The sequence below is a fragment of the Ursus maritimus genome, unplaced genomic scaffold, assembly GCF_017311325.1.
Source record: "Ursus maritimus isolate PB19 unplaced genomic scaffold, ASM1731132v1 scaffold_2, whole genome shotgun sequence".
In the NCBI taxonomy this organism is placed as follows: Eukaryota; Metazoa; Chordata; class Mammalia; order Carnivora; family Ursidae; genus Ursus; species Ursus maritimus.
Window position 1 is genome coordinate 10114967 of NW_024424452.1, and position 24489 is coordinate 10139455.

Here is a 24489-nt window from a genome sequence, read left to right on the forward strand (position 1 = left end):
CCCCACATCAGGCTCCTCCGCTGGGAGCCTGCTTCTTCCTCTCCCGCTCCCCCTGCTTGTGTTCCCTCTCTCGCTGGCTGTCTCTCTTTCTGTCAAATAAATAAATAAAATCTTAAAAAAAAAAAAAAGAATGTAGAACATCTCTACAACTTTTATAGCAATTACATGTTCAAATGATAATATTTTAGACATAGTGAGCTAAATACAGCATATGATTAAAATTAATCTTACTTTTTTTTTATTTTATGGGACTATCAGAAAATTTAAAATCAGAGGAGGGGCAGGTGCTGGCCTTAATGTCTGCGGCTGTCTGGCCTTGATGTCCGCTCCGATGAGCAAGGGTGGGTCGGGTCGGGGGAGGGCATCACTTGGCCTTGCTGCTGATTCTCTCCAGAAGTGTCTACACTTGGACCCAAGCTCCCAACCAGCATTCTGTTCCTTCCCAAACCTCACTTGGGTCCACCTGAAAAATTCATGCTCTCCTTACCAGTGTAATCTTGATTTTATTTCCTACGGGACTGGCTGAGAGGACCCTTATTCACATGGAGGTAGAGATGACTGACAGCAGAGGACCCCAGGCACCGGGTGGGAGCACAGCACGGGTCCCGGGTCCGATGGACACCAAGCTCTTCCCAGGCTAGCCCTAAAGCAAACGTTTGTCTCTCTCTCTCTCTGTCTCTGGTTCCAGGTCCCACACAGGCAGTGCATCCGGTACTGGACAGATAAAAGGACCATGTGGAGACAAGGAGAAAACAGAAACCACACCCAGTCTCTGGGAGTCCGTTCACATCAGCAGCCTCTGCCCCCCCAACTCCCAGAGGGCACAAATGCGCTATTATCCAATACTCTTAGATGACACAGGAGACAGAAATGGGTCCATCTTCAAACTACCTTCAGGGATGGCCAGGCCAGAGGGGCCGAAAATGAGGTGCCAAGCCCAACCACGAAGGTTCCCACCAACTCCCCTCAGAGGGGCTGGGGACAGGAATGCCGAGGGCACAGACCTGCAGGGACAGAAGCTGAGACTAGGGAGCTTTGCCAATGTCCAGCCCTCCAGGACAAGTCTAGGAGCTAGGGAGCCACTCCACCAGCCTGAAGGGAGGCCAGCCAAAAGGAAGGAGAGCGTCAGAGCTGTTGATCTGGGTCATACAGGGCCTTGAATGCCATACTCAGAAGTCCGAACTTTATCTGGAAGGCAATTGCGGGTTTCCGGACAAAGCAGTAAGATGCTCAGAGCCGCGCGGGGCTGGCGGCTCTGTCCTTTCTAAACAGGTGCACCCAGAGGACTTGGAAGATGGAGGTGGCCCGTCAGTGACTCACCTGGATGCCCGGCAGCGAGAGGGCAGGGGAGGCTTGGCGGTGATAAGGAGGAAGCCAGGCTCACCCAGCCTGCGATGCACCACGCAGCCCTCCGTGGGTGGCTCAACCTTCATGACCTTATTTAACCTACACAGCTATGCAGGGAGGTGGGCACAGAGCAACTGAGGACTGCCGGGTTTCTGGAATGTATGAGGGAATGAATGAACGAATGTTGGCTAATAACCGCAACCCCCGATCCTTACATTCTGTATTGAATGCAATGGGCTACATTGCACTGAAGAATCAGGTCAACGGGTGGGTTCTGAACTGAGGTCCCTTCTGTGGTGTGCAGAATCTTGGGTGGAAGTTACTGGAGCTGCTGCCGCAAGCACAGGGTGCTAAGAAGAGGGGGGTCCCCGGTGGGGGTGGAACACAGGGCCCTGGCCGTGCTGGGAGAGGCCTGGCCCAGCAACCCCGAGTCGCTCCCAGCATGTGCCCCTCCACACCTCTCCTGGATCCTCGGGCAGCAAGCACTCTCCTTCTGGCTCCAGCCTCTCTCCCGGTCCTGGAATTAATAAAGACTCTGAGCAGACTGCGGTTTGCGAGTCTGAAAGCCGGTTCCTGCCCACGTCACTGCCCTGAGAGGAGTGGGGCCCAGCTCCTCCCCAGCACCCCCTCCATTCTGCCTTCCCAGGAGGGGGCAGGCACACAGATGCCACCCCCCAGCCTCTCCTCCCCACATGCAGGCTCACCCTAGGCACTGAGCCTCCAGACCCCGACCCTGGGCAGCCCCTACCCCCACCCACAAAGACCAGTTCAGGCACATAACCTCCATCAGCTACCCCAAAGTACCCCCGAATAACACACACTGGAAGAAAGAGCTGTGCATTTCCTGGGCAAATAGCTTCAAGCCTGTTCTCCTCGTGTGCCCACCCGCCTCCCAGACTCCTGGAGTGGCCGCTGCCCGAGACCAGAGGGAGAGGAAGGAATGGCCCCCGGGTCCCAGGGTGGCCCCTCAGAGAGCCAAAGCTTATAGTTACACTAAACACAGGGGTGATCCTTGCAGGGTGAGTGATAGCAATAGCACGATGCTAGGACTAATACCAAATGGAGCATTTGGGGCCTGGCAGGCATGGTATAGAAATATATGACATTTTACTTATCTCCGCAGTAACTCCTCCAGGCAGGGATTTTATCACCACCTGACGTGGGATGAAGCTGAAGCGCTGAAGAGATTACTCCGGCAGAAAGCACTAGAGCTAGAATTTAATGCGAGCTTCACCTGAGTCCAATGCATGGGCTAGCCCTCCAGACGCCCACGGGGCTCCCGGCTGCAGGAGGGGCGCTTTAGCTCCCCTGCTCAGAGCTGTGGTGGTGTCTGCCCCTCATTCTCTGTCTGGGGGCAGGGAAAACTCACAGAACGTATGGCCTCGACTTCTTCCCCCTCAGAGGCTCCGATGAAGGCAAGTACCCATTTCCCTCCTCAATTCTCTGGCTCCCGAATTTCTTCCCCCACTGTCGGGGGCTGGAGAGACATGACCCTCTCCTACCCTCTTGGACCCCAGAAAAATCCCCAGGGTCCTCATCCTGTTTCAGGCAGGCGGGGACCCCCAGAGTCCTTCTGGAAATGCTGGTCCCAGCTGTTTCAGCACAGGGCCGCCCCCTCCTGGCCACCAGTGGAATGTCAGCCCCTGGGGCGTTCTCCTGGGGCCGGGAGGGAACCAGCAGTCTGGGGACTCCCTGAGTCTGGTCTGGGTGCTAGCGGTACTCGGCACTGAGACATATAGGGGCTGGGTGCAAAAGGGGGGCTGGGCCACCTCTCATTCCGGGTGAGGTCCCCAAGCCCTCGGTCCCCCATGAGCACCTGGGGATCCTGCCTGAACTTTACCAGACGTTGGTCTGCACAGGACTGCGTGTGGGACTGTGACCTTGATCCATGACAAATGGAGTCCTGTGGTCTGTCAGGGTCTCCCACATGTCCCCCAGATGCCCCAGGGGACAACGCCAACATGGTCTTAATTCCCAGGCCGTTCCCCTGGTGCAGCCCCCCGTCTTTGCAGATACAGATCCCAGACCTGCCCAACACTCCCTCCCCAGCATCAGGCAGGAGACTGTGACCCTAGCCCATAAAGAACGGAGCCCTATAGTGTGTCAGGGTCCCCCTTCCTTTCCCCACATGCCCCATGGGGCAGCGCCAGCATGATCTCACCTTCCAGGCCATTCTGCTCACAGCCCCTGAACCTTTGCAGACATTGGCCCCGGGCCCTGGACCCCAGACCTGCCCAGCACCCCACCTCCCCAGCTTCGGGCAGGGACGGTCCTGGCCAGACCTGGGGGTGTTGGGAGAGTCTGGAGGGCCGGCGTGGGGGCAGAGGCGCGGGACAGCTGGCCTGTGTCCCCACGCTGGGCCCGGGGCCCAGCCAGAGGGGCGGGGGCCTGGCCACTCGGGCCTTGGCTGGGGCCGGATTTTTGGCCGGGCTGCAGGGCCCTCCCTCCTGCTTCCTCTCCCGAGGGCTGTCCTGGCAGAGGCCCCCCTTGCACTTTCTGGCGGGAACAGGGCCAGCAGTGAGAGAACAGCTACAGAGGGAAAGCGGGAGAGAGATGGGGGAAACTGTGTGTGTGTGTGTGTGTGTGTGTGTGTGTGTGTGTGTGCGTGAGCGCGCGCGCTTGAGTGTGTTTTAAGGAAAAAAGCCCACAGTCCAGTCCAGTCAGACCCAGCCTGGGAGGCTTGTGAGCCGGGCCTTTCGTAATTGCCCCCCTCCCCGCGGCCCCCTCCCCCAGGCCTCCCCCTTCTCCCGCCCTCCCGCCCGCCCTCTCTCCCTCCCTCCTTCCCTCTCCGCGACGAGGCAGCAATTACGCTTTGGGGATAAAACGAGGCGCAGAGAGCGGGCTGGGGCATTTCTCCCCGAAATGGCGGGTCTGAGAGCTGCAGCCCTGCGGCCCGGAGTCCTTCTGCTCCTGCTGTCCATCACCCACCCCTCGCAGCCTGGAGGTAGGCCTCACCCTGCTCCCGGGGATGCGGGCAGCCCGACGGCCTCCCGGCCAGGTGGCTGGACTGACAGACCAGAGGGCGCCCTTCACCCTGCCGTCCTCCAGGGGGTCCCAGGCGGGAGCCCCTCAGTCCCTGGATCCTTGGAACTGCCCCTCCCAGGAGCCAGCCCGTGCTGAGAAGGAACCTGTCACACAGACACCCCAAGACTCAGGACGGTCTCAGCGGGGTCCAGGTTCTGCCGCCCCGACAGGGCTGAGGACCCCTGCTTTGTCCTGGGTGCTGTTCCAGTGGGGGAGGGGGGCTCCTGAGCATGCCGGGAAGGGGCCGGTGGGGTCCCGTTGGGTTGTTGGGCACTAGCAGTTTGCACACCTGTGGACCCAGTGGGTGTGCACACATGCCCTGCGGGCAGGGGACCTGGGCTGGAGGCCAGCTCCACCGCCGCAGCAAGCTGTGTGACCTCAACAGGTTCCTTGTACCCCCGGGGAAGTCAGGACACCCCTCCGAGGAAGGTCAGAGCTAAGTGGATTACTGGGTTGTGGGTTGGAAAGCCGCTGCCGTGGTCCGTCCCTGGTGAGGAGGGCTGGGGCATCCGAGCATGTGTGTGTGTGCACGTGCACACATGAACGAGTGTGTTGCATGCTATCGCACAGGTGGGCATGTTTGTATATGCCCAAATGTGTTGTCCAACAGTAGAGGGGGAACGTCTGTTCACAGGTTCATCCCTGAGCAGGTGTGTGTGTGTGTGTGTGTTGGGGTAGGGGGGTGTAAAGTACGTGAAAGTGCTGTTGCCACCCAACAGGCATGGACACATGGGAAATATGCTATCCAGGTGTGGGTTGTCACTGCGTGTGTGCGCGCGTGCGCACGCGGTACACAACACAAATGAGGATCGGGAAGCTAGGGAGGGTATTCATCTCCTGGCAGAGGGAGGGCGGCCAGTGGCAGGGGCTAAAGTGGACCTCACAGCAGTCCTGGACCTTTGGGCATGATCAGTGCCACAGGCCACAAGGGTGCCCCCCATGGGGCTGCTATGCACCTCAAGGGCCCCTGGGAGCGGCCCCCCCCCAGGGGTCCCTGAAGGTGCTCCTGGCCCTGGGAAGAGAGGAGTGCAGATACTTAAGCCATTTGGTGGGGTAGCGTGGGTGGGGTCAGCTTTCTAGGGGCGTCCCCTTGCCATAAGAGCCAGACCTTCAGCAGGGGCCAGCGTGGGGGCCCAGGTGGAAACACGGCCAGGCGGGAGGGCTGGAGTAAGGGACTGGGCAGCCTCAGTGGGTTTCGGTGCGACAGACTAGCTGGGCAGGACTGCTGGGAGTAGAGGCTTCCTGCACGGAGGTCAGCTCCTGCACCTGGGCGGGGGGGGACTCGCACACCATCAGGCGGGGCCCAGCAGGGGGAGCGAGACAAACCCCAGAGGACAGGCCACCCCAGCAGCCCCTCTCCCCCCCCATCGAGAGCAGCAGCTCTGGGCCCTCCTGAACCTCCTCCCTGCTCCCCCAGGTGTGGCCCCTGAGCACCTGCTCTGCCCAGAGCCTGGCCATTACATTAATCCCCTCAAAAACCCTAAGAGTCGAGAATATGATCCTCTTTTACGAATAGGGAAATGGAGGCTGAGACAGGCTAAGGGTGAGCACCAGCCAGTTCTCTGCCAAAGGATGAGGGGTGGGGGCTGGGTACCAGGCTACCTCTGGGGAGGAGCACAGCGGGGATGAGTCCTCTAGAGTGGGCAAACCCTCGAGCAGAATGCACCCTCTTCTTGTGCCCTCGGTGACACTATAACCTTCAACTGCCCTCGTTCTTTTTTGCAAACATGAGTCTCAGCTCTGTCCCAGGTGGTAGAGCAACTGGGCCCAGTAAAGGGTGTGTGAATCCTTGACATCTGTTGGGGTTTTTGCCCAGAGCCTCTGAGAGAGGTCAGGGGAGCGGGAGAGGTCGTAGACCTACACACAGAACCACCCGCCCGGCTCTCCTGGGGAGCCCAGCTCTGCCCCACCCTCCGCCGGGAGGCTCTCACCCCCACGGGTTCCCCAGCTCCAAAGAATTATATTGCCAGTGGAGGGGGCTCCCTCAGAAAACGGTGATGGAAAGGGTTGTCTAGACCCATTTAGGATGGGTCCAAAGTAGCTTTGAGGACCAGCTGCCCCAAACCCCCACGCCATTTAAAAAGAGAGAAAGAAAACAATTAAATTGGGTAGAATTCCATCCCCCATGTCCCAGAAATATTAGCAGCCTTTTCTTTTCCTGATTCCGGAACTAAGGATGATTTGGAACAGGGATTATCAGCCCCGGCTGCATGGCTGCATACCGGAGTTAACCAGGGAACTTTAGACAGCTCTGATACCAAGTTCCCACCCAAGAATTCCTGCTTTATTTGGTCCGAGGAGGGAACCGGACTTTTGTAAACGCCGCCCAGGTAACTCCGATGAGCCTCCAGAGCAGAGGACCTGTGCTCGAGGGGCTAATCCCGTTCTCGCCGGGCCGAGGCAGGAGGGCAGACGTGCCCAGGGGAGGGAGGGGACGGAGTCACCCACTAGAGGATAGATTGTTTTTGAAAAGCCCTTGGCAGCCTTTCTCCAGGCAAACAATAAACAGCTTCGTGAGGTCTTATCTGCTCCCCTGCCAGCCCCCTGGACTGGGGCTTGGCGAAGCCCCTTGCCAAGGCCTGCTGGCTCAATGCTCGTTCCCAAACGGCCTTCTCCACGTCTTTGAACCTGAAGCCCAGGGCCCAGGCAGAAGGCCCTGCGTGTGACTGGGGTCAGCTGTGGCTCCCGGGCCAGGCGCCTCGTCTCACTGGCCATAAAATGAGGAGAAACCTCTCTGTCCCACTTATTTCCTCGGCCCAGTGGGAGGCTCCAGTCATGTAACATCTGCCAAAGTCTCATCAAATAAGGGGGCTGTGGGAATGTGAATTTCTAGAATGATCCATCTTCTTATTCAGCATGTGTTTACTTGGACCGACTGACTCCTACAATTAGTGCACATTTTTAAGGTTTAACTTTCCCTCTTGCTACTCACGCCATGTTTTGTCAGCTGGGTGGAGCATGCATGAGTGGTGGGGGAAGCATATAGGACTGGGGGCCCGGGGCGGCCCGGAAGAGTCCCGGGAAATCCAGGAAGGCTTCATAGCAGAAGCGATATTTGAGTTCGACCTTGAAAGACAGGGCAATGCCTGAGAGGCTCTCTGTGGACGAGAGATGAGCCTGGGGCTCTGGGGCTCTGTGAGGCGGAACTGGGGAGATGGGGGGGTCGATTCTATCTCAGCAGAAAGAAGACTTCTCTGCAGGTAGAGCTGAGAGCCTCAGGGAGGGGGTGACTTTCCCGTCACCGGAGGCATGCAAGCAGGAGCATGGGGAGATGTTTGCGGAAGGAGTTTCTGCCCAGGCCAGAAGACTGTTATGATCTCTGAGAGTCTAGGATCCGGATTCTAAGAGGCAAGAGACAAGTTCCACCCTGGGCTAGCCCGCGAAACAAGCCAAACCCACATAAAACAGGACAAGCATGTTCCAAGCCAACTGCTTTGGACCAGCTGAGCAAGGAGAGCCACAGGCTCAGAGGAGGCAGTCTTGGAGGAAGGGCAGGACTTGGGTAGCAGAGAGGCGCTCCTGGCAGGAGGCACGGCTCCGGCCAAGGAGGTGAGGAGGAGGAGAACCAGCTGGAACGTGAAAGATGCCTATTCGAAGGCCCTTGACTGACTACTGTCTTAATCTGTTCTCACCTCCCCTGCACTTGGCGAGAGGAGGCGGGGCAGGGATCCTTCGCACCCCCTGATCCTTCTCCCTTAGCTCAGTGCAAAATGGGGGTCAAAATCCCTAGCTCCGCAGGCCGTCATGGTTCAGGCATGGAGTTTGGCAATCGCCGTTGGGATCTGAATCATGGGAAGGGGGGGGCCAAGCTGGGGCAGGCCAGGAGGGCTGCGGAGAGATGGGCAGGCGCTGGGGAGAGAGCAGGCAGGGGAGGAACTGCAGATGGGGTGTGGGGGAGCAGAACCTCAACAGAGGAAGTAGGGGTTCAGCCGGGCCCGAAGTGGGGACCCCCCCCAGGTCGGTTGGGAATGGAACAGGTTGGACCCAGACCCACAGGGAACATCCTTGCCTCCCCTCAACCTCATTCATCCGTGGTTTATTGACTGTCTGCTGGGTACCTGGCCCCAGGCCGTGCGCCGCACAGCAAAGCGTAGACAGAGTCACCTCCTTTTTTTTTTTTTTTTTTTTTGAGCAATCACTGTGTGCTAGATCCAGGGCAGGACGTCTCTCACTTGAACCCTTTGACAATTTGCAACAGCCTCACAAGGCAGAGGTTATCAGCCCCATGTTGCTTACAAGGAAACTGGGGCTCAGAGGGGTTAAGTGACTTGCCCAAGGTCACACAGATGCTAAGAAGTGGCACGGCCAGGCTCTGTCCACCCCCCACACGGCTCCCGTAGCCTGCCCTGGTGCCAGAGAGTGGAGAGGTGGGGAGAGGGTACTGTCGGGAGGGAGAGAAGGGGGAGGAGGGTGAGAGCCGAAACAGAGAAAGACCTGGACTACAAAGGGACAGGCACATAAGAGACAGGGCTCAGAGCTGGAGGCCGGGGCCAAGGGAGGCATCAAAGGCCCCAGGCAGGCTGCATCCATGCTTGGCAGCCGATGACAGGGCCGAGGCGTTCATTCCCAGCAGGCCCAGCCTCCTGGGGCCATCACTCTGTGTCCCCAAGGCTCTGACCAGATTGCTTGCACACTCCAGGTCTGGATGACAGACAGGCCTGGGGGGCTGCAGGCCCTGGGGGGATGTGGCGCCAGGGCTTTGGCACAGGGTGACCGTGACAGCTTGGCATTCCCCACCCTGCTGGGCTGTGGCTGAGGCTGACGGGGCCACAGGGCCAGCAGGCCCAGCTGTGCAGCACCGCCAGGCCGTGGGGCCTCTGGACACACTGCAGAGCTGCCCGACACGGTCCCCCAACCCCGCCCGTGCCCCAGTCAGCAGGGTGGTCCGGGACCCTGGCTGGAGCGCTAGCAAGGACACTCATTGAAGCTGGGGCCACCCCGTGGTGGTGGAGTCAGGGCCTGGTCCGCCCTGGGATCGTCTGTTGCCATGACCACGCACAGGCCTGGTCCGGGGCCCAGCACCACGGCGCTCCCCAGTGAGAGCTTCGTGGGCCCATGGGAAATGAACTCGTGATCTTGGCTGGGCAGACAGCCCCTGGCCTGGCCAGTGAATTAGCTTTTCCTTAGGAAACTATTCACTTTGCTCATTCATGGTGTCCCCCTCTGGGCCCCGGCACCTCCTAAGACAGCCCTGTGTCAGCCAGCCAGAGCCCCACCCAACGGTCGCTGCCCAGTGGCTGAGGACGCTGACCTCACGCCATCCTATCAGTGTGGGAATGGCTGCATTTGTGTTGGCAACAACCACGCTTCCTTACTGCTCACTGTCACGGCCCAGACTGCTCTCCCACAGCTCTGGCCCCTCCGCACGCTGCTCGGGGCTGGAGAGAATTAGCTGCCCAGCAAAAAGGACCCAGCCCCAGCCCCAGCCTCATGCCGGGCCCTCTCCCAGGGGAGAGAAGCAGGTAACACAGCGCAAACCATCACACTTAGAGGGGCGGCCTGGGTTTTGAATCCACATTCCATCTCTTCCCAGCTGTGTGTCCCCGGGCCCCCCCCCTTACCCTCTCTGAGCCCGATTTCACATCTGTTCCAACGAAGATAGCAATCTCTGCCCTTCCAACCCCACGGGGCCATTTTGAGGAGCGTGAATGAGAAAATGCTTTATAAACATCGATTGCTTGGCCAGCATACCCTGCTCTGTAGACAGACAGCATCAACGTTGTCGTCTGCCTCATTCTGGTTACCTCGCTTTTATTGGTTCTGGCTGATGGAGGACTCTACTTGCTTACTTCCAGGGGTCCCAGGGGCTGTTCCTGGTGGAGTTCCCGGAGGTGTCTTTTACCCAGGTAATGTACACGAAACTTCCACGCACCCAGGTAAAGCAGATCATCATGAGCTCGTACGAGACGACAAGGCAGAGGGGAAGAGCACCTGAGAGCCACTCCTACTTAAAAGAGCAGTCTGTGTGACACTTTTACAAGTACTCAGGGCATAAATTTTCTTTTTTTTTTTTTTAAGATTTTATTTATTTATTTGACAGAGACAGAGACAGCCAGCGAGAGAGGGAACACAAGCAGGGGGAGTGGGAGAGGAAGAAGCAGGCTCATAGCAGAGGAGCCTGATGTGGGGCTCGATCCCATAACGCCAGGATCACGCCCTGGGCCGAAGGCAGACGCTTAACCGCTGTGCCACCCAGGCGCCCCAGGGCATAAATTTTCTGAAAGAGGAAAGGCGATGTTTGTTTGGGAGGCTATACAAAAGTGGGCGCCTTCATGCCCCCCGCCTCTCAAACCACGAACCCCACTCTTGGGAATGCATTCAAAGAAAATAATTGAAAGGTGGAGAAAAAGAGAGATCCCGAGCAAGGTTGATTGGAGAGTTCTCTGCAAAGACATAAGACACAAAAAGTCCGCCTGACTAGAGGGTATGATTGAGTCCACTCTGACATAACACAAAGCTACTAAAAAACAGGAGTGCACTACCTGCCCAACCAGACGGCGAAGTGCTCTTCCGGGTGCTAACAATACAAAGCAGTGGCACGTGCAGCTGGAGACTGGAACACCCCCGAAAGACAAGGGGCAGAATGTTGCACTTCTGGCATGGGGGGAGGGCACGTTTTCTTTTAATTTGGAAAAAAAAAGCATCACGGTTTAAAGCAATTTAAAAAATCAAAAGTAACACTTTCAATACTTAGAAAGTGTTGGAGAGGTGCTTCCGGGGAGGTGGACCCCTGGATGTGCAGGAAGAGGCACCCAGAGAGGGCATGGAAGTCCCGCCCCTTCCCCAGACCTTGCCTCCGCCCCCTCCACGCCCACTCCTCTTCCCTCCAGCGGTTCCTGAGTTACGTACGTCCTTTTATAATAAACTGGTGATCTAGTTTTAAAAAAGAAAGAAAAAAGCATTCGAGTGGTTAGGACTGATAGGAAATGGAGGGCAGTTGCTGGCACACTCCCAGACACAAAGCGGCACCGGGCTGTTGGCCCAATGGGGAAACTGAGGCTCACAGGGGTTAAGGCTTGCCTGAGGTCATGCAGCTAGGCAGTGAGGGACTTGATCGTGGGTCTGTGGGCAGCTTTCTGGCAGAGACATTGATGGTTCTGTCTCTCTCTCTCTCCCTCTCAACACAGGTGCTGGTCTCGGAGGTCTGGGAGGAGGAGGTGAGCTCAGAAAGCAAACTTGGTTCCTCATGGATGGTGTCCGGTTTTCACTCTGGTCCACCCAGGTCACCCAGGTCCCCCAGCCTCAGAACCCCAGGAGGCCCAGGCATCCCTCAGTTTATGGACGGAGCGTCCGGTCGAGACTTGCCAAAACCCCTGGCCTCTTTCCCTGGTGGCCCCTGCTTCCTTTCCCATGGCTTTTGAACCCCCACAACACCCCGACCAGGCCTGCTGAGTGGGTATCATCTTTCCCTTCCCGGGCTGAGAAACTGCGTCTGAGAGAGTAGAAACCATAAATCAGGGCTGGAGCTGGGTTTCCCACCCACACATCCAGACACTGGGCTCCCAGCGGCTTCCTGTCCAAAGGGGAGGACCCTCCCTGTCAACCCCTCTAGGACCTGGCAGGTGAAACCCCCACCTCCCAATGCACCAGGGAGATAAATAGTAGAAAAACAGTGACCTGGGACTCTGAGTTCACTTCCTTCTCTTCCCTCTGCAGCTCTGGGGCCTGGAGGCAAACCGCCCAAGCCAGGTAAGACCTGAGGCCCCAGGGGGAGGGGAGGGCAGGGCCCACAGGGTATTGAACCCAGGGAGGAAGGCAACAGGCAGGAGGAGGGAGGGAGGTGGTAAGCAGCCATAAGCAGGTTGGGGCAGCCCCAGGACCTCTAGGAACGGGAGGCTGGAGTCAGCTTGATGTCTTCCCTGTGTGAGGAGGGTCTAGTGTCTACCCTGCAAATACCCGTGTGCCCAGCTGCCTGGAGAGTCCCGTTGGCACAGGGTCTCAGAAACAGCCCCGGTGCTGGGGATAGGGGGGCAAAGGCAGGGACTAATGTCCCAGTGGCCACCAAGCCCATGAACGTTGCTCTGGTGCTCAGACACGGACAGTGGCCTCCAGACTCCGCCTGGATGGTCCCCTGATCCCAGACCAAGCTTTCTCTAACCTCTAGGCCAAGACCCTAGAAATCTCTGACCTCAATGACAATTGGAGCCCTTATTCTGACCCCAGGCTGAACTCCGACCCGAGACCGAGGCCTGGACTTAACCCCAGCCCGAACCCTGACCCTGGGCCCAGAATAGCTCCCCTCCTGACCAGGCCCCTTCCAGCTGTGTTTAAGCCTTGGAGGTTTCCAGTAAGAAGATCTGGCTAGATCTGTCCAGGCTTCTGCCCATGGGGCCCGGAGCTGCCACTGAGGTCCACCGTGGGCTCCAAAACAACACACCCCGGGAAAGGGGGAGGGCAGATCCCTCCGGGAAACACTGGCGGAGAAGGAGCAGGTGGAGGAAATGGCCCAGATTTATGGCCCCATCGGCGTGAGATGCTCCACATGTGGCCTTGGCACCGCCCCCCCCCACCCCCCGCCCCGCGTCTCCCCGGCACCGAAGCCGGAGGCTCCAGGACAGTTTGGATGTCTGACGGCTCTTACGAAATCCCAGTGTCCGATGATCCAAGTGCAAATGAATCTACAAGACCCCGATCCCCCCTTCCCTGCAAGCCCAGCTGGGTTGTGAAACTCCGAGAGAGGCGAGAGAGCAGGAGTCCTGGGCAAGGGCTTTCCTGGGGTCCGTGGGGGTCTGCGAGGCCAGGAGCCTTTGGGCCTCACTGCTGATGCCGCCGAAACCTGCATCCCATCTTCCTGGAGGGGCACGCCGTCCTCACAGGGTCCCCGGCGGTAGGGAGGGAGGACGCGAAGGCGTGGAAGTCGGACTCTGCTTAGCCAGGAAAGCCCACTAAGGACTTTGCTTAGTGGGGGCCATGACTGCAAAACTGGGGGAGGAGATGAGTGGATCCCACCGGCAGCAGGGGACCCATGGCAGGTGGTGATAAAACACCAGAGGGGAGACCAGGACAGCTGCCCACAGAGGCCCATAAGGGTGGGCACTAAGGCAAGGTGTTAATGAGTGAACGACCTAGTGTAGACATCTGAAAGAACTTCCGGCTCTGGGTGGAGGAGTAGACCAAAAGGGAAGTCAGGACATCTCCTTCTGACGGCAAGGGCCTGAGGTCATCCCCTTTCAGCCTCAGCACCCTAGGCCACAAAGGCCCAGCTCGGGCCACAGTGCCCCCCGCCCCACACCAGAGCAGCTCTATGTGGCCTGGCTGCAGGGACGTCCGGGCCTGCCCAGGCAGGACAGAACGGGACACAGGCGGCGTGTGTCGTGCTTGGGAACAATTAATCCCTTGACAAGTACAGGGTGGGTGGCCTGGCAGAGGCTCCGCATGGGCCTCCGCGGGCTGACCCTGCCCGGACTCTCAGTGGGGGCCCAGGAAGCTGAGAGCCGGCTCCACCCATACCCCCTGCAGCACCAGCTGGAGGCCAGCCGCTGGCTGGAGAGAACAGGAAGGAGCTGGGGGACACCTACTGGGAGCCCTGGCAGGTGGCACACACTAGGTGCTTCCTGTTTACCAGCCCACTGGGCCCAGGAAGGTCAGGCACACACCAGCCATTCCGTAGGTGGGGAAACTGAGTCTCTGACAGAGGAAGTGACTTGCTCCCCTCACACACCGAGTGGGTAGGGGCAGCAGGGTTTGAATCCAGGGCTCTGTGGTGCTGGGAAGACAGAGGGTTAAGCTGGCCAGGCCCCTGGGCTCCCTGCTAAGGTCAGCTCCTCACATCTCTCCTCCTTTCCAGGGGCTGGACTCCTGGGAGCGTTCGGGCCAGGTGAGTCCTCAGGAAGGAGGGCGAGCAGGGGTGGGACTGGTCATGCTGGAGGTGGCCCTGGGATCAGACAGCTGGCAGGGGAGCATGGGAAAAGGGCAGAGCAGAAGGGCTGCCTGCCCGCCCCACCAGCCCCAGCTTCTTCTTACTTCCTGTTGGGTCCCCATCTTCTCTTCCCATCCCTTCTGTGGTCAGGAAAGGCCTGAGCCTGTTCCCTGCCCTCTTGGAGCTCAGGAAACGGGCTTGGCTTGAGACAAGCCCCTGACAGAGCTAGGGAGGGGCAGGGCCTGCGGTGCCAAGGAAATGTACCCAGCACACCCCCAGGCCTGGCCTGACGAATACCGCACCTGCCTGGAAGGGAGAGGGGCCGCAGTTAGAGACCCACCTTGCAGAGGGGCCGGCTGAGTTTTAGATGTGGTCAGCTCAGACAAGGAGGAGATGGGGTGGGAAGGGGGACCACACCCAGGGAAAGCCAGGTAGACCCTCTGGGGCTCAGCAGTCCCCCACGTCTGGGGTCTGTCCCCAGAGAGGGCTGCTCCTGGGCTCAGGACCCTGGCAGCCAGGACTGGAGCTTGCAGGAAAGATTCTCACAGAATTGGAAACAAACCTGGCTCGATTGTGAACTCCAACCTGATTGCCCATCAGTCCTGGCCAAAGCCGTGGAATGTCTCCTGGAGGGGGAGAGGGAGCAATTGGGCCCAGATGTGGGAAGGAGAGAGCCAAAGGGACCCATTTAGCTTCTCATAAACATTTTAGCAACCATCTGCAAGCAAGGAGGCTGCTGGACAGCAGGGCAGGCTGGATGGACAGACAGACAGATGGTGGGCGTCGAAAGGGGCTACGGGAGGAGGAGTGGGCTGAGCCAGGGGACCCCTGCAAGGAAGCAGTACGGGCCTGGGGCTGGGTGCTGATGGTAAGAACAGAGCAGGGTCTGGCACAGAAAGCCCTGCTGGGCCCCCCTTTAGCCGACAGGCCTAGGGGAAGCAAGGTCTGGGGTGCTCTGGGGGGGTCACGCCTACATAGTACCTAGTAGCTGGTCACTATTTTATCAGGATCAGCCCCTAAGTACCAACTGCTGGAGTCCAGCTTAGGGGCCTGAGCTCCGCACACGGCCCCGCCCGGTTCCTGATCTCCCGCCACGAGACCCTTCCCACCCTGGGCCCAGGAATGGGGCCTGCACACTAGCTCTCCTCTCCTCACCTGCTGTCTCCTTCACCCCGCAGGTGCTGGTGGGCTTGCAGGTGGGGGTCCTGGGGCAGGTTGGTGTTGACATCCAGGCAACCCGCCCCTCGGGGGGCCAGAGCCACGCCCAGGGCATCTGTTCGGTGTGGAGGGCAGCTGGGGTACAGGGATGGCAGGCCAAGCCGGTCCCAGGCACTAGCAAGGGGGTGATGTTGAGACCACCTAACCTTGAGCAGCTGCTCAGGGTACAGGCACGTCACGGCTGGGTCCGGGGTGAGAGCTGGAGAGAAGACCCAGGGGCCATTTATCGCTCTCCAGCACCAAACCTGGTCCTGGGAGCGGGGGGTCCCTGCTTAGCATGGAAACCGCCTCAAATGCTCCTTCCAGGAGGGTCAGGGCCCGGTGGGCTGGGGCTCAGAGCCTCACCTGGTTCTCCCCTTGGCAGGGCTCGGGGCCTTTCCTGCAGGCACCTTCCCGGGGGCTCTGGTGCCCGGTGGAGCAGCGGGGGCCGCTGCGGCCTATAAAGCTGCCAAGGCTGGTGAGTGTTACCCTTGGGTACATGCCCGAAGCCCTCTGGCCTCTGTGAACTCACAACTTGGCCAGACCCTTTCCCCGGGGGGCAGCAGGTGGGCAGAATTCTCATCCCCAATCCACCGGGACTCGGGGAGGCCACCAGTTGTGCCCAAGTCTCAAAGCGAGATGGCAGGGCCTTCACCTGGCGGCCCAGGGCCCTCCTGCCTCCCACTGTCCCTTGCGTGACCCCCTGCCTCTCCCACTCCATCTCTGTAGGTGCTGGGCTTGGTGGCGTCGGTGGCGTCGGCGGGGTCGGCGGCATTGGTGGCGTCGGTGGCTTAGGAGTGTCTACAGGTATGGAGGGTAGACCTGTGTTGCCCAGGTGAAGGCCGCAGGCCCGGGCAGAGCCCACTCTGACGCGCCCATCCTGTGCCAGGCGCGGTGGTGCCTCAGGCTGGAGCCGGAGTTGGAGTCGGAGCCGGAGCGAAGCCTGGGAAAGTGCCCGGTCAGTGTGCGGTGTCCGGGGCTGGAGGGAGCAGGGCAGGGAGGGTAGAGGCTCCTCCCTTCCACACCGGACAGGAAAGGAGAGGTCCGGCCGCGGCGGGTGGGGCAGGCCCCACGTGTGGTACCATGGCAGGAATGCTGGACGGGGGCCCCGGCCTACCTTCCGGGCCCTTCTTCCAGATCTTGGAGCAGAAAGAGATCTCAGAGACATGCTCTGTGGCAGGCACTCAAGTGACAGATGGGGCGCAGGGGCTTGGGATGGACAGGCAGTGCGGAAGGGCCCATGGCAGTCACGGCAGAGCTGGGCTGAGCCCGGGGCGCGCTGACTCCCCATCTGGTGCTCGTTCCTCTGCACCGAGCCCTTGAGGAAGTGACTTCAGGTTGAACAAAAGGCTGCCTGAGTCCACCCAGAAGGGAGGGAACATCTGGAAGCTGTTAGCCCAGAGGTGGGCTGAGCCAGCCATGTAAACAGGCTCCAGGAGACAAGATAAATCCACACACAGAAGGGTTTGCAGATGACTTCCGAAACTTGTGGGAGAGCTGTGGCCACCGCCCTTGGGTCTCTGGTGACCTCCTCCAGGGCCCTGGGTGGCTGGCCAGAAAGTCCCAGAGCCACTCCAGAGAGAAGGGTCCAGGAGGGGCTCCTAGAGGCCAGGCTGCTGTTCACGGCTCAAACCTTTTCTCTCGGTCACAGGTGTGGGGCTGCCAGGTGTCTATCCAGGAGGAGTGCTCCCAGGAACAGGTAAGGGGACCCTAGGGCAAGGACAGCAGCCCTGGCAGCCTCCCCGGTGGCCTGTCACCTCCCCACAAGCCAGGGTGGTCACCTGAGCCCTGACCAGCACCATCCCCCTAAGCATCAAAGCTCAAGCCAACAGACAGAGGCCCCTGGTCATTTTTTCCCACAAGGGCTAGTCAGCTTCACCACTGCCCCAAGCCCTGACCCTAGGCCCAAGCCCAGACCATCGTCACAGCCCTAGGAGGGCCCCCCGGAGACACAGCAAGTCCCAGGGTGGCCAGCTCTTTCCCAAAAGCTCTGAGTCACCAGGGGGCCCGCCCAGCAGATCCGCCCTGTAGGAGACCCCTCTCCGAGCTGCCCTGTCCAGGGCCTGGCCACCCCGCCCAGCATGTGACCTCCTGAATTCCCCCAAAAGCCCAGATTTGGCCCGCTCTGGAGGGATTTGCTGACAGATTGTCCCTCCCCACTGTCCCTCTGGCTGAGGTGGCCCAGCCCCATTGGAGACGGGAGTGGGGAAAATACCAGCTGCTCTGCCTTCTCCGTGGGCCGGGAAGCTGCAAATTAACTTCAATTTAGAGAGAAGGCCGACTGAGGCACAGGCTGGAGTGGCTGGGAAATGTGATTAACACTCAGGTCTTCCAACCTTGGGTCAGACAGGGAAAGACAGCCGCCACCACACGGGCCCCCCACCACCCCGTGAGCCGTGCCCATGGCTGGTAGTCGGTAGAGAAGGTCAGCTCTGTGACCCGGGGGAGGTGTGGGTGCCTGCGAGGCCTGCCTTCCTACCCTCACTGCCAGCTCCCTGCTTTGCCCCTTAGGAGCTCGGTTCCCAGGTGTGGGGGTGCTCCCCGGGGTTCCCACCGGAACCGGAGTCAAGGCCAAGACCCCAGGTATGCAGCCAGTGTGCTGGGAGCCCATGGCGGGAATCTCCACCCTCCTTCAGTCCCCTCTGGCCCAGGGTGGGGGTGGGGATGGGGACCCTGGGCTCAGGGCCCTCTGGGAGGGCGCCTCTTGTGCTCCAGCCTGGACGCAGCTGGCCGGGATGGGAAGCACCCCTCTCAGAAATCCCCAACTGTGAGCTGGGTGGTCCGGGCACCATTTATTGGTACCTTGGCACCCAGGGCCCATGGTGGCAGGGCTGCGGTGACAGCTCTTACCTTGCAGGTGGAGGCGGAGCTTTTGCTGGAATCCCAGGTGAGGCAAAGCTGGGTGTCCCCCGGCAGGTGGGCAGTCGGCAGAGTAGCCAGCCAGGCCGGGGCTTTTGTCCTGGGTGGGGCTGGGCACCCCGAGTCCCAGCAAGGCCTGTCCGGTTTCCCTCACGCCTACTGCCTCAGGCCTTGGACTGGCTTCAGCACAATGTGGCCTCGATCACAGGCCGCTTCCCTAACCCCAACCCCTCTGTCTGCGTAGCAGCCAAATAACCCCAGAAATCCCACCCATCTGTGCCAAATGCCGCAAGAGCTGCAGGCCCTGACTGTGGCCCAAGCCCTGGGGTGGGTGGGGGAGTCCTGCAGTTTCCTGGAGGAAGTGACCGGAGGCACTGAGGAGGGCCAGGCTGACCAGTGACAAAGAGGCAGGAAGACAAGATGGTCTGGAGTTCACTCTGAGCAGAAAGTGTGGCGTGGGGCCGACGGCCCTGCACGGTTGCTGGGACCTGAGCTCGCTCTCCTTGCTCCCACAGGAGTTGGACCCTTTGGGGGCCAGCAGCCTGGCGTCCCGCTGGGGTACCCCATCAAGGCACCCAAACTGCCAGGTGAGTCAGAAGGAGGACTCAAGACACACCACTCCCCGGGCCTCACTGCTGAGAAGCCAGCATGTGGGGGACGTTTTTTTGGCCACCGGTGTCTCGGCAGGGTTGGGGGGGTGGTTAGGGCACCTGAGTACGGACGCCCACGTCCGGTCGCCAGCAAGGGAAGCCACTCTGTAGGCACCGGCCTCCCTCACACGCACAGGTACAGAGAGCCATAGCCCCCATGGGGAACCATAGGTGTTGATGATAAGAAACAGCTTTCAATGGAAAGACCCCTCTGAGGTCAGCTCTCTGCCCCCACCATCAGCTCAGACAATGAGATGTTTCTTGTCGGGAGGATGATAAGGAAGAGACTCGGATTCTAGGGCCATAGCAGGTCCTGGATTTGTAGGGGGAGGGGCGTGCCATCAGCCCCTGGAGCAGGGGTGCCCTCTCCCTTCTCCACCCAGGGCCTCTGCTCTCCTGAGACCCTCTAGAGCAGCTTGGGACCTTTGGTTCGTGTGGGGGCGGGGGGTGTCTCAGGCCTCAGTACCTGTGGGGTAGGGCTGCCTACCCAGGCAGTGGGAGCCCAGCATAGGGTCACCAAGGAGCAGCCCCTGTGCCCACCCTGCCCTCTCTTCAGGTGGCTATGGACTGCCCTACAGCACTGGGAAACTGCCGTTCGGTGAGTAAGACCCTCCTGAACGGATGGGCTTCTAGCACTTTCCAGCGGCAGGGGCCTAGCAAGGAGAGCACCGACTGGGGATGGGGTAGAGGCTTGGAAAGGGAATCTCCTGAAAAAGGAACATAAAATTTGGGACTTGGACAGCCTGGTTCTCGATCCTGGCCCTCACACTTAGCCCCAGGCCTTGGGCAAACCAGTTTCTTCATCTGTAAAATGGGAATAAGTATCCCACACCCATTGGTATTTCACTCCAGCTGGGAATGAAAGAGTGGAGACTCTGGGCAGCCTGAGCCCTGAAGGGCAGGGCAGGGGGTGCAGCCACAGTGAGATCTGCACAGATGCCCACAGAGCCCCTCTGTTGCACAGGCTATGGGCCCGGAGGAGTGGCTGGTGCCGGAGGCAAGGCTGGGTACCCCACGGGGACAGGTAAGAACCTCACCCAACTGTCAGCCAAAGGGGCACCAATCACTCAGGCTCCAGAGCCCTGGGGCTGATCAGGGTCTCTCCAGGATGCAGGCCAGCCCACCCTGCATCCAGACCCCAGTCTGAGCCAGGAGAAGGATCTTGGGTGAGGGCAGCTCCCTCAGCTCTGCTTCCTATGAAGCCCCTCAACCCATACCCTTTTGTGAAAGGGTTGGTTCTCATGGGGCTGGAACAGATGGGCTCTGGAGATGCAGGAGAACAGTTTTCAGAGTCTCTCTCCTTCCCCTCCCCCAGGAGTTGGTTCCCAGGCTGCAGCAGCAGCAGCAGCGGCTAAAGCAGCAAAGTATGGTAAGTGCACCTGCCAGCCCCCAGCCCCCCAGCCTCTCTATCCCTATTATCACTGACAGCCTGCCTCATAGAGAGCCAACCAAGGCAGCCAGCCCCTCCCCACCCCCATTTATCCAGTGTTTTCAATACCACCCACTTCTCTATCTGCCCATTCACTCATTCTTCCATCCCTCTCTCTATCCATCCCTATCCATCTTCCCAACCATCCATCCATCCATCCATCCATCCATCCATCCATCCTTCCTTCCTTCCATCTCTCCATCTATCCATTCCTTCCTCAGCTCCTTCATTCATCCATCCATCTACCCATCCCCTCATCCATCCTTCATCTATCCCTCCATCCACCCATCAGTCCCTCCCTCTTTCCATCCTTCCATTCCGCATCTATCCCCCCCTCCCTCCATCCTCTATCAATCCCTCCTTCCTTCCATCCATCAATTCCTCCAGCCAGCCCGCCAGCCAGCCATTTCAGAGGCCCGGGTCCAATAAGAGCCCTGCAGCAAAATGCAGGCACTGTGGTGGGACTCAGAGAGAGACATTATTTCTATGTGGGGGAAATCAAGAAGTTTTCTCAGAGAAAATGACATTTGATTCTGGAGTTTGCCGTGTGGTTAACATAGAAGGGAGAAGCCCAGGCTGAGGGGATGGGTACTATGGGGGTCAGAGTAATAATTTCAGGCAGTACCTACATGAGTAAACAATGTACTTGTTTAGTATCAATTTAATGTGTACTGTAAAACTTCTCACCTGCCCCTCAAGTTCATGATCCCTTGGCTGGTAGATGGGACATGGCCTTCCCCCCACCTGCGTGGGGGGCAAAGTGAGCACCCATGCCCCCGCCCCAGCTCGTCCCTCAGTTCAGAATCGTATTACTGGGGCTGAGGTACTTGCCTTCATCTCTAGTCCCAGGGGAGCCCCTCCTGTACCCTGATGGGATAGAGGACATCTCCCCACTAGCCCAAGGGGGCAAGAGTGGAGGGGGAGAAGCGAGTGGCAGGCCTGCTCCCTGGAGGCCCCGCAGGCCCTCCCTCTAGGCCCCCAAGGCTGGAGGGGATGGCTGGAATGTGGGAGCAGGAGAGTGAGGCGACAAGGGGCTGCCAAAGCCGGGCAGCCAGGCGCTTGGATTACAAACTTGGCCGAGTGTTCGGAACACAGGGAGGGGAAGCCTTGAACATTCCTACAGGGGCCCCTCTGGCCCGGGGAGCGGCCGCTTGTGGTTTCTCAGTATGTGGCAGTGATTAGAATGGGATTTGTCTGAAAACATACGAGTCCCTTAATGAGCGTGTTGAAATGGACACTTTGGGGGTGAGTCAAGGAACAGTGGGGTGGGGGCCTCCTCCAGCAGGCCCAGCCGGAGATGCCTGGGCCGCATTCCCAGAGGAGATTGTGCTGGTTAAAATTCCAGCATCCAAGCAGCCTTTCTGAACAGCCTCAGAAGGGGCCCTGGGGGCCACATCTTCACTGTCCCCTTCCTGGCAGGTGCCGGAGGAGCCGGGGTTCTCCCTGGTGTCGGAGGCGGCGGCATTCCCGGCGCAATTCCTGGGATTGGAGGCATCGCAGGTAGTGTCCTTCCAGCAGGGGCTGGGGGTGTCCTTGAGATGGCCACTGGGAAAGGGCCTCACCCTCTGTGGCTGTCTCTCCAGGTGCAGGGGCACCAGCTGCTGCAGCAAAGGCCGCCGCGAAGGCAGCTAAGTACGGTGAGCGCCCCGAGTGGTGGCCAGCCTGGACCCCGGTGCCCTCAGCCCCCCATCCACATGGGCCTTGGACAGCCCAGTCCTACAAGGCTGAGTGGACTTGGCCTTCATCGGCCTATGGCAGCCTCTATCTGCCCCCTTCCCGAACATGCAATGTTCCTGCCTCCTTGCCTTTGCCCACGCTGGCCACTCCTTCTGGAAGGCCACTGTTCTCCACTGATTGGCCCAGCTGGGGGAGGGTGGGGGTGTCCCATGGAGCACCTGGCTTTTTCCATCCTATCCTCACGGTTGCCCCACCGCTGCTGTATCCACCGCCTGGGGGCCCAGCAGAGAGACCTGACTTTGCTTTAGACCTTGATCGTGGTTTTCCCACCCACAGATCCAAACCCTCAGAGCTCTGGGCAGGTTCCGACAGCCCTCCCCAACTCTCGGATGGGTGGGATCCATGCAGGAGCAATGCCAGCCCACCTGGGATCCTGCCCTCGGGACCTGCCACTCCCACAGCTCCCAGAGCCGTGCCCTTGGAGGCCCTCTGAGGTTTCCACAGGGTCCAGGCCAAGAGAACAATCTTTCCTTCCACAGGAGCTGCTGGAGGCTTGGTGCCCGGTGGGCCAGGCTTTGGCCCGGGAGTCATAGGTGTCCCAGGAGTTGGAGTCCCAGGTGTTGGAGTCCCAGGAGTTGGAGTCCCAGGTGTTGGAGTCCCAGGTGTTGGGGTCCCAGGTGTTGGAGTCCCAGGTGTTGGAGTCCCAGGTGTTGGGGTCCCAGGTGTTGGAGTCCCAGGTGAGCTGGGCTGCGTGTGTACATACACATGTAAGAGAGAAATATTGAAACCATTGCTAAGACTTTCGGATTCCCCCTAATACCTCCCCTGTCTATCCTCTTCTCTCCATACCCTTGGCCATGCCTCGTCTTCTCTTCCTTGGGCTGTAACAGTCTCCTAATTAGTCACTGCCTGCATCAGTTTCTCTAATTCATCTTCTGGCTGTCAGTGTGTGTTCCCAGCCCTTAGCTGAATAGGTGCTCAATAAATGGAGGATGGATGGATGGATGGATGGATGGATGGATGGATGGATGGACGGACAACGGGGTATGTAGGTGAAGGGCCATGTAGATGAGTAGACAAGTTGATGGACCAGGGAATATGCAGATGAAGGGACAAATAGCAGGATGCGGAGAGACACGGAGAGATGAATGCATAGATGGAAAGACAGATGGAAACGCAGGTAGGGCACTAAATAAGTGGTGAGGATGATGGATGGAGAGATGGATGCCTGCATGGACGGATGGGTGACGCACGGATAAGCACAAGGTTGGATGAGCAAATGCCGAGATGGGTGTATAGAAGGCAAATGCAGAATGAGCCATTGGATAGTTAGGTGAATGGATAGGTAGGCAGATGAGCGGGTAAGTGGATGGACGGACAGAGAGTTACGTTGGTTGAGTGGGTGGATTGAAGTCTAAGGATAGACGAACAAATGGACAGATGTACGGGTAGCTCAATGGGTGGATGAATGTGTCGTTATGTAGACAGATGGACGGATGAGTAGATGGGGATATGCGTTGGTGAATGGACAGGTAGGCCCTTGTGTCATTTATGTCCCCCTTGGTCTCTCCAGGAGCTGTGTCACCAGCTGCAGCCGCTAAAGCAGCCGCCAAAGCAGCCAAATATGGTAAGTGTTGTGCTGTTAGCTCTGTCCCATCCTGTTCTGGCCAGAGAAGGGCAGTGACTTGTCCAGGGTCACACAGCAAGTCACTGGCAAGTCATTGGCAGAGCTGGGACTTGGAAGTGTTGGGCCCCAGGACAATGTCTCCTCCACTTGTCTCCTACCATGAGGCCATGGGGCTGAGTGATGGGAGAGGCCCCGTATGGCATTCTCAGTGGAGACAATATCCCTGACCCTCCCTGCCCTAGTGGGGGCCTCTCAGAGGAGCCCAAGCTTGGCTAGGAGTATGGGACCTGCCCACAGTCTCTCCAAGGCCAACAACAGGGCCCTTCCCCAAGTGCTCAGAGAAGAGAGGGTTTGGAGAGTTCTGGGGTGGTGGTGGGGTGGAGGGGGGACTGTCAGTAAAGGCTCCCTGGAGGAGGTTGGCCCGGGGCCCATGCATTCTATGGTTTCCGGTCCTTCATGGACCAGACTTGGGGGAGGCTTGCCTCCTCTTTCCCAGTTGACCGGCATCCCCCCCACCGCCCAAGCCCTCCCCAGCCTCTCTTACTGAGATGCTTTTCCACCTGATTCTCTTCTCTCTGCAGGGGCCAGGGCCGGAGTGGGAGTTGGAGGCATTCCCACTTACGGGGTTGGAGCCGGGGGCTTTCCTGGTTACGGTATCGGAGCCGGAGCTGTTCCCGGAGCTGCCCTTTCCCGTGAGCCTGAGATCCATGTGGGGAAATCAGGAGAAGGCTCTCTTTTGTAGGGCTATGGGGGGGAGGGGTGCAGGGGCACGGAGACTGGGCTTCAGAGCGCTCAGGGAGGGGCGGGGGTAAGGGGCGCA

The 24489-nt window shown here is 59.2% G+C and overlaps 1 protein-coding gene and 2 long non-coding RNA genes across 7 annotated transcripts in view; 1 reads left to right on the forward strand and 2 right to left on the reverse strand.

The window, feature by feature from the left end:
* Positions 1-226: 226 nt before the first annotated feature.
* Positions 227-3623, reverse strand: LOC103670161. 2 transcript variants are annotated; one of them, XR_005835863.1, is made up of 3 exons: positions 3509-3623; positions 1806-1864; positions 227-1499 (listed from the first exon to the last, which is right to left on the reverse strand). It is a non-coding gene; the product is annotated as an uncharacterized LOC103670161 (long non-coding RNA). The 2 variants fall into 2 exon arrangements; XR_570503.2 differs by having other exon boundaries at positions 227-714; positions 1321-1864.
* A 550-nt stretch (positions 3624-4173) lies between these two features.
* The window catches only part of ELN (elastin), a 30268-nt gene continuing 9952 nt past the window's right edge, over positions 4174-24489 (forward strand). For 2 of the 4 annotated variants that reach the window (XM_040634947.1, XM_040634949.1), the window contains exons 1-20: positions 4174-4291; positions 10167-10217; positions 11499-11528; positions 12028-12060; positions 14159-14188; positions 15813-15905; positions 16157-16234; positions 16317-16385; positions 17079-17126; positions 17939-18010; positions 18285-18314; positions 18802-18873; positions 19493-19534; positions 19901-19960; positions 20252-20305; positions 21785-21865; positions 21949-22002; positions 22582-22779; positions 23616-23669; positions 24251-24361. In XM_040634947.1, the coding sequence (XP_040490881.1) occupies positions 4210-4291; positions 10167-10217; positions 11499-11528; positions 12028-12060; positions 14159-14188; positions 15813-15905; positions 16157-16234; positions 16317-16385; positions 17079-17126; positions 17939-18010; positions 18285-18314; positions 18802-18873; positions 19493-19534; positions 19901-19960; positions 20252-20305; positions 21785-21865; positions 21949-22002; positions 22582-22779; positions 23616-23669; positions 24251-24361 (1342 nt within the window). In that variant the 5' untranslated portion in view covers positions 4174-4209. The remainder of the gene's footprint in view (positions 4292-10166; positions 10218-11498; positions 11529-12027; positions 12061-14158; positions 14189-15812; positions 15906-16156; positions 16235-16316; positions 16386-17078; positions 17127-17938; positions 18011-18284; positions 18315-18801; positions 18874-19492; positions 19535-19900; positions 19961-20251; positions 20306-21784; positions 21866-21948; positions 22003-22581; positions 22780-23615; positions 23670-24250; positions 24362-24489) is intronic. The other 2 variants (XM_040634950.1, XM_040634948.1) reach the window with 2 other exon arrangements.
* Positions 14197-17896, reverse strand: LOC121103748. Its single transcript, XR_005835980.1, has 3 exons — positions 17643-17896; positions 15386-15647; positions 14197-14856 (listed from the first exon to the last, which is right to left on the reverse strand). It is a non-coding gene; the product is annotated as an uncharacterized LOC121103748 (long non-coding RNA).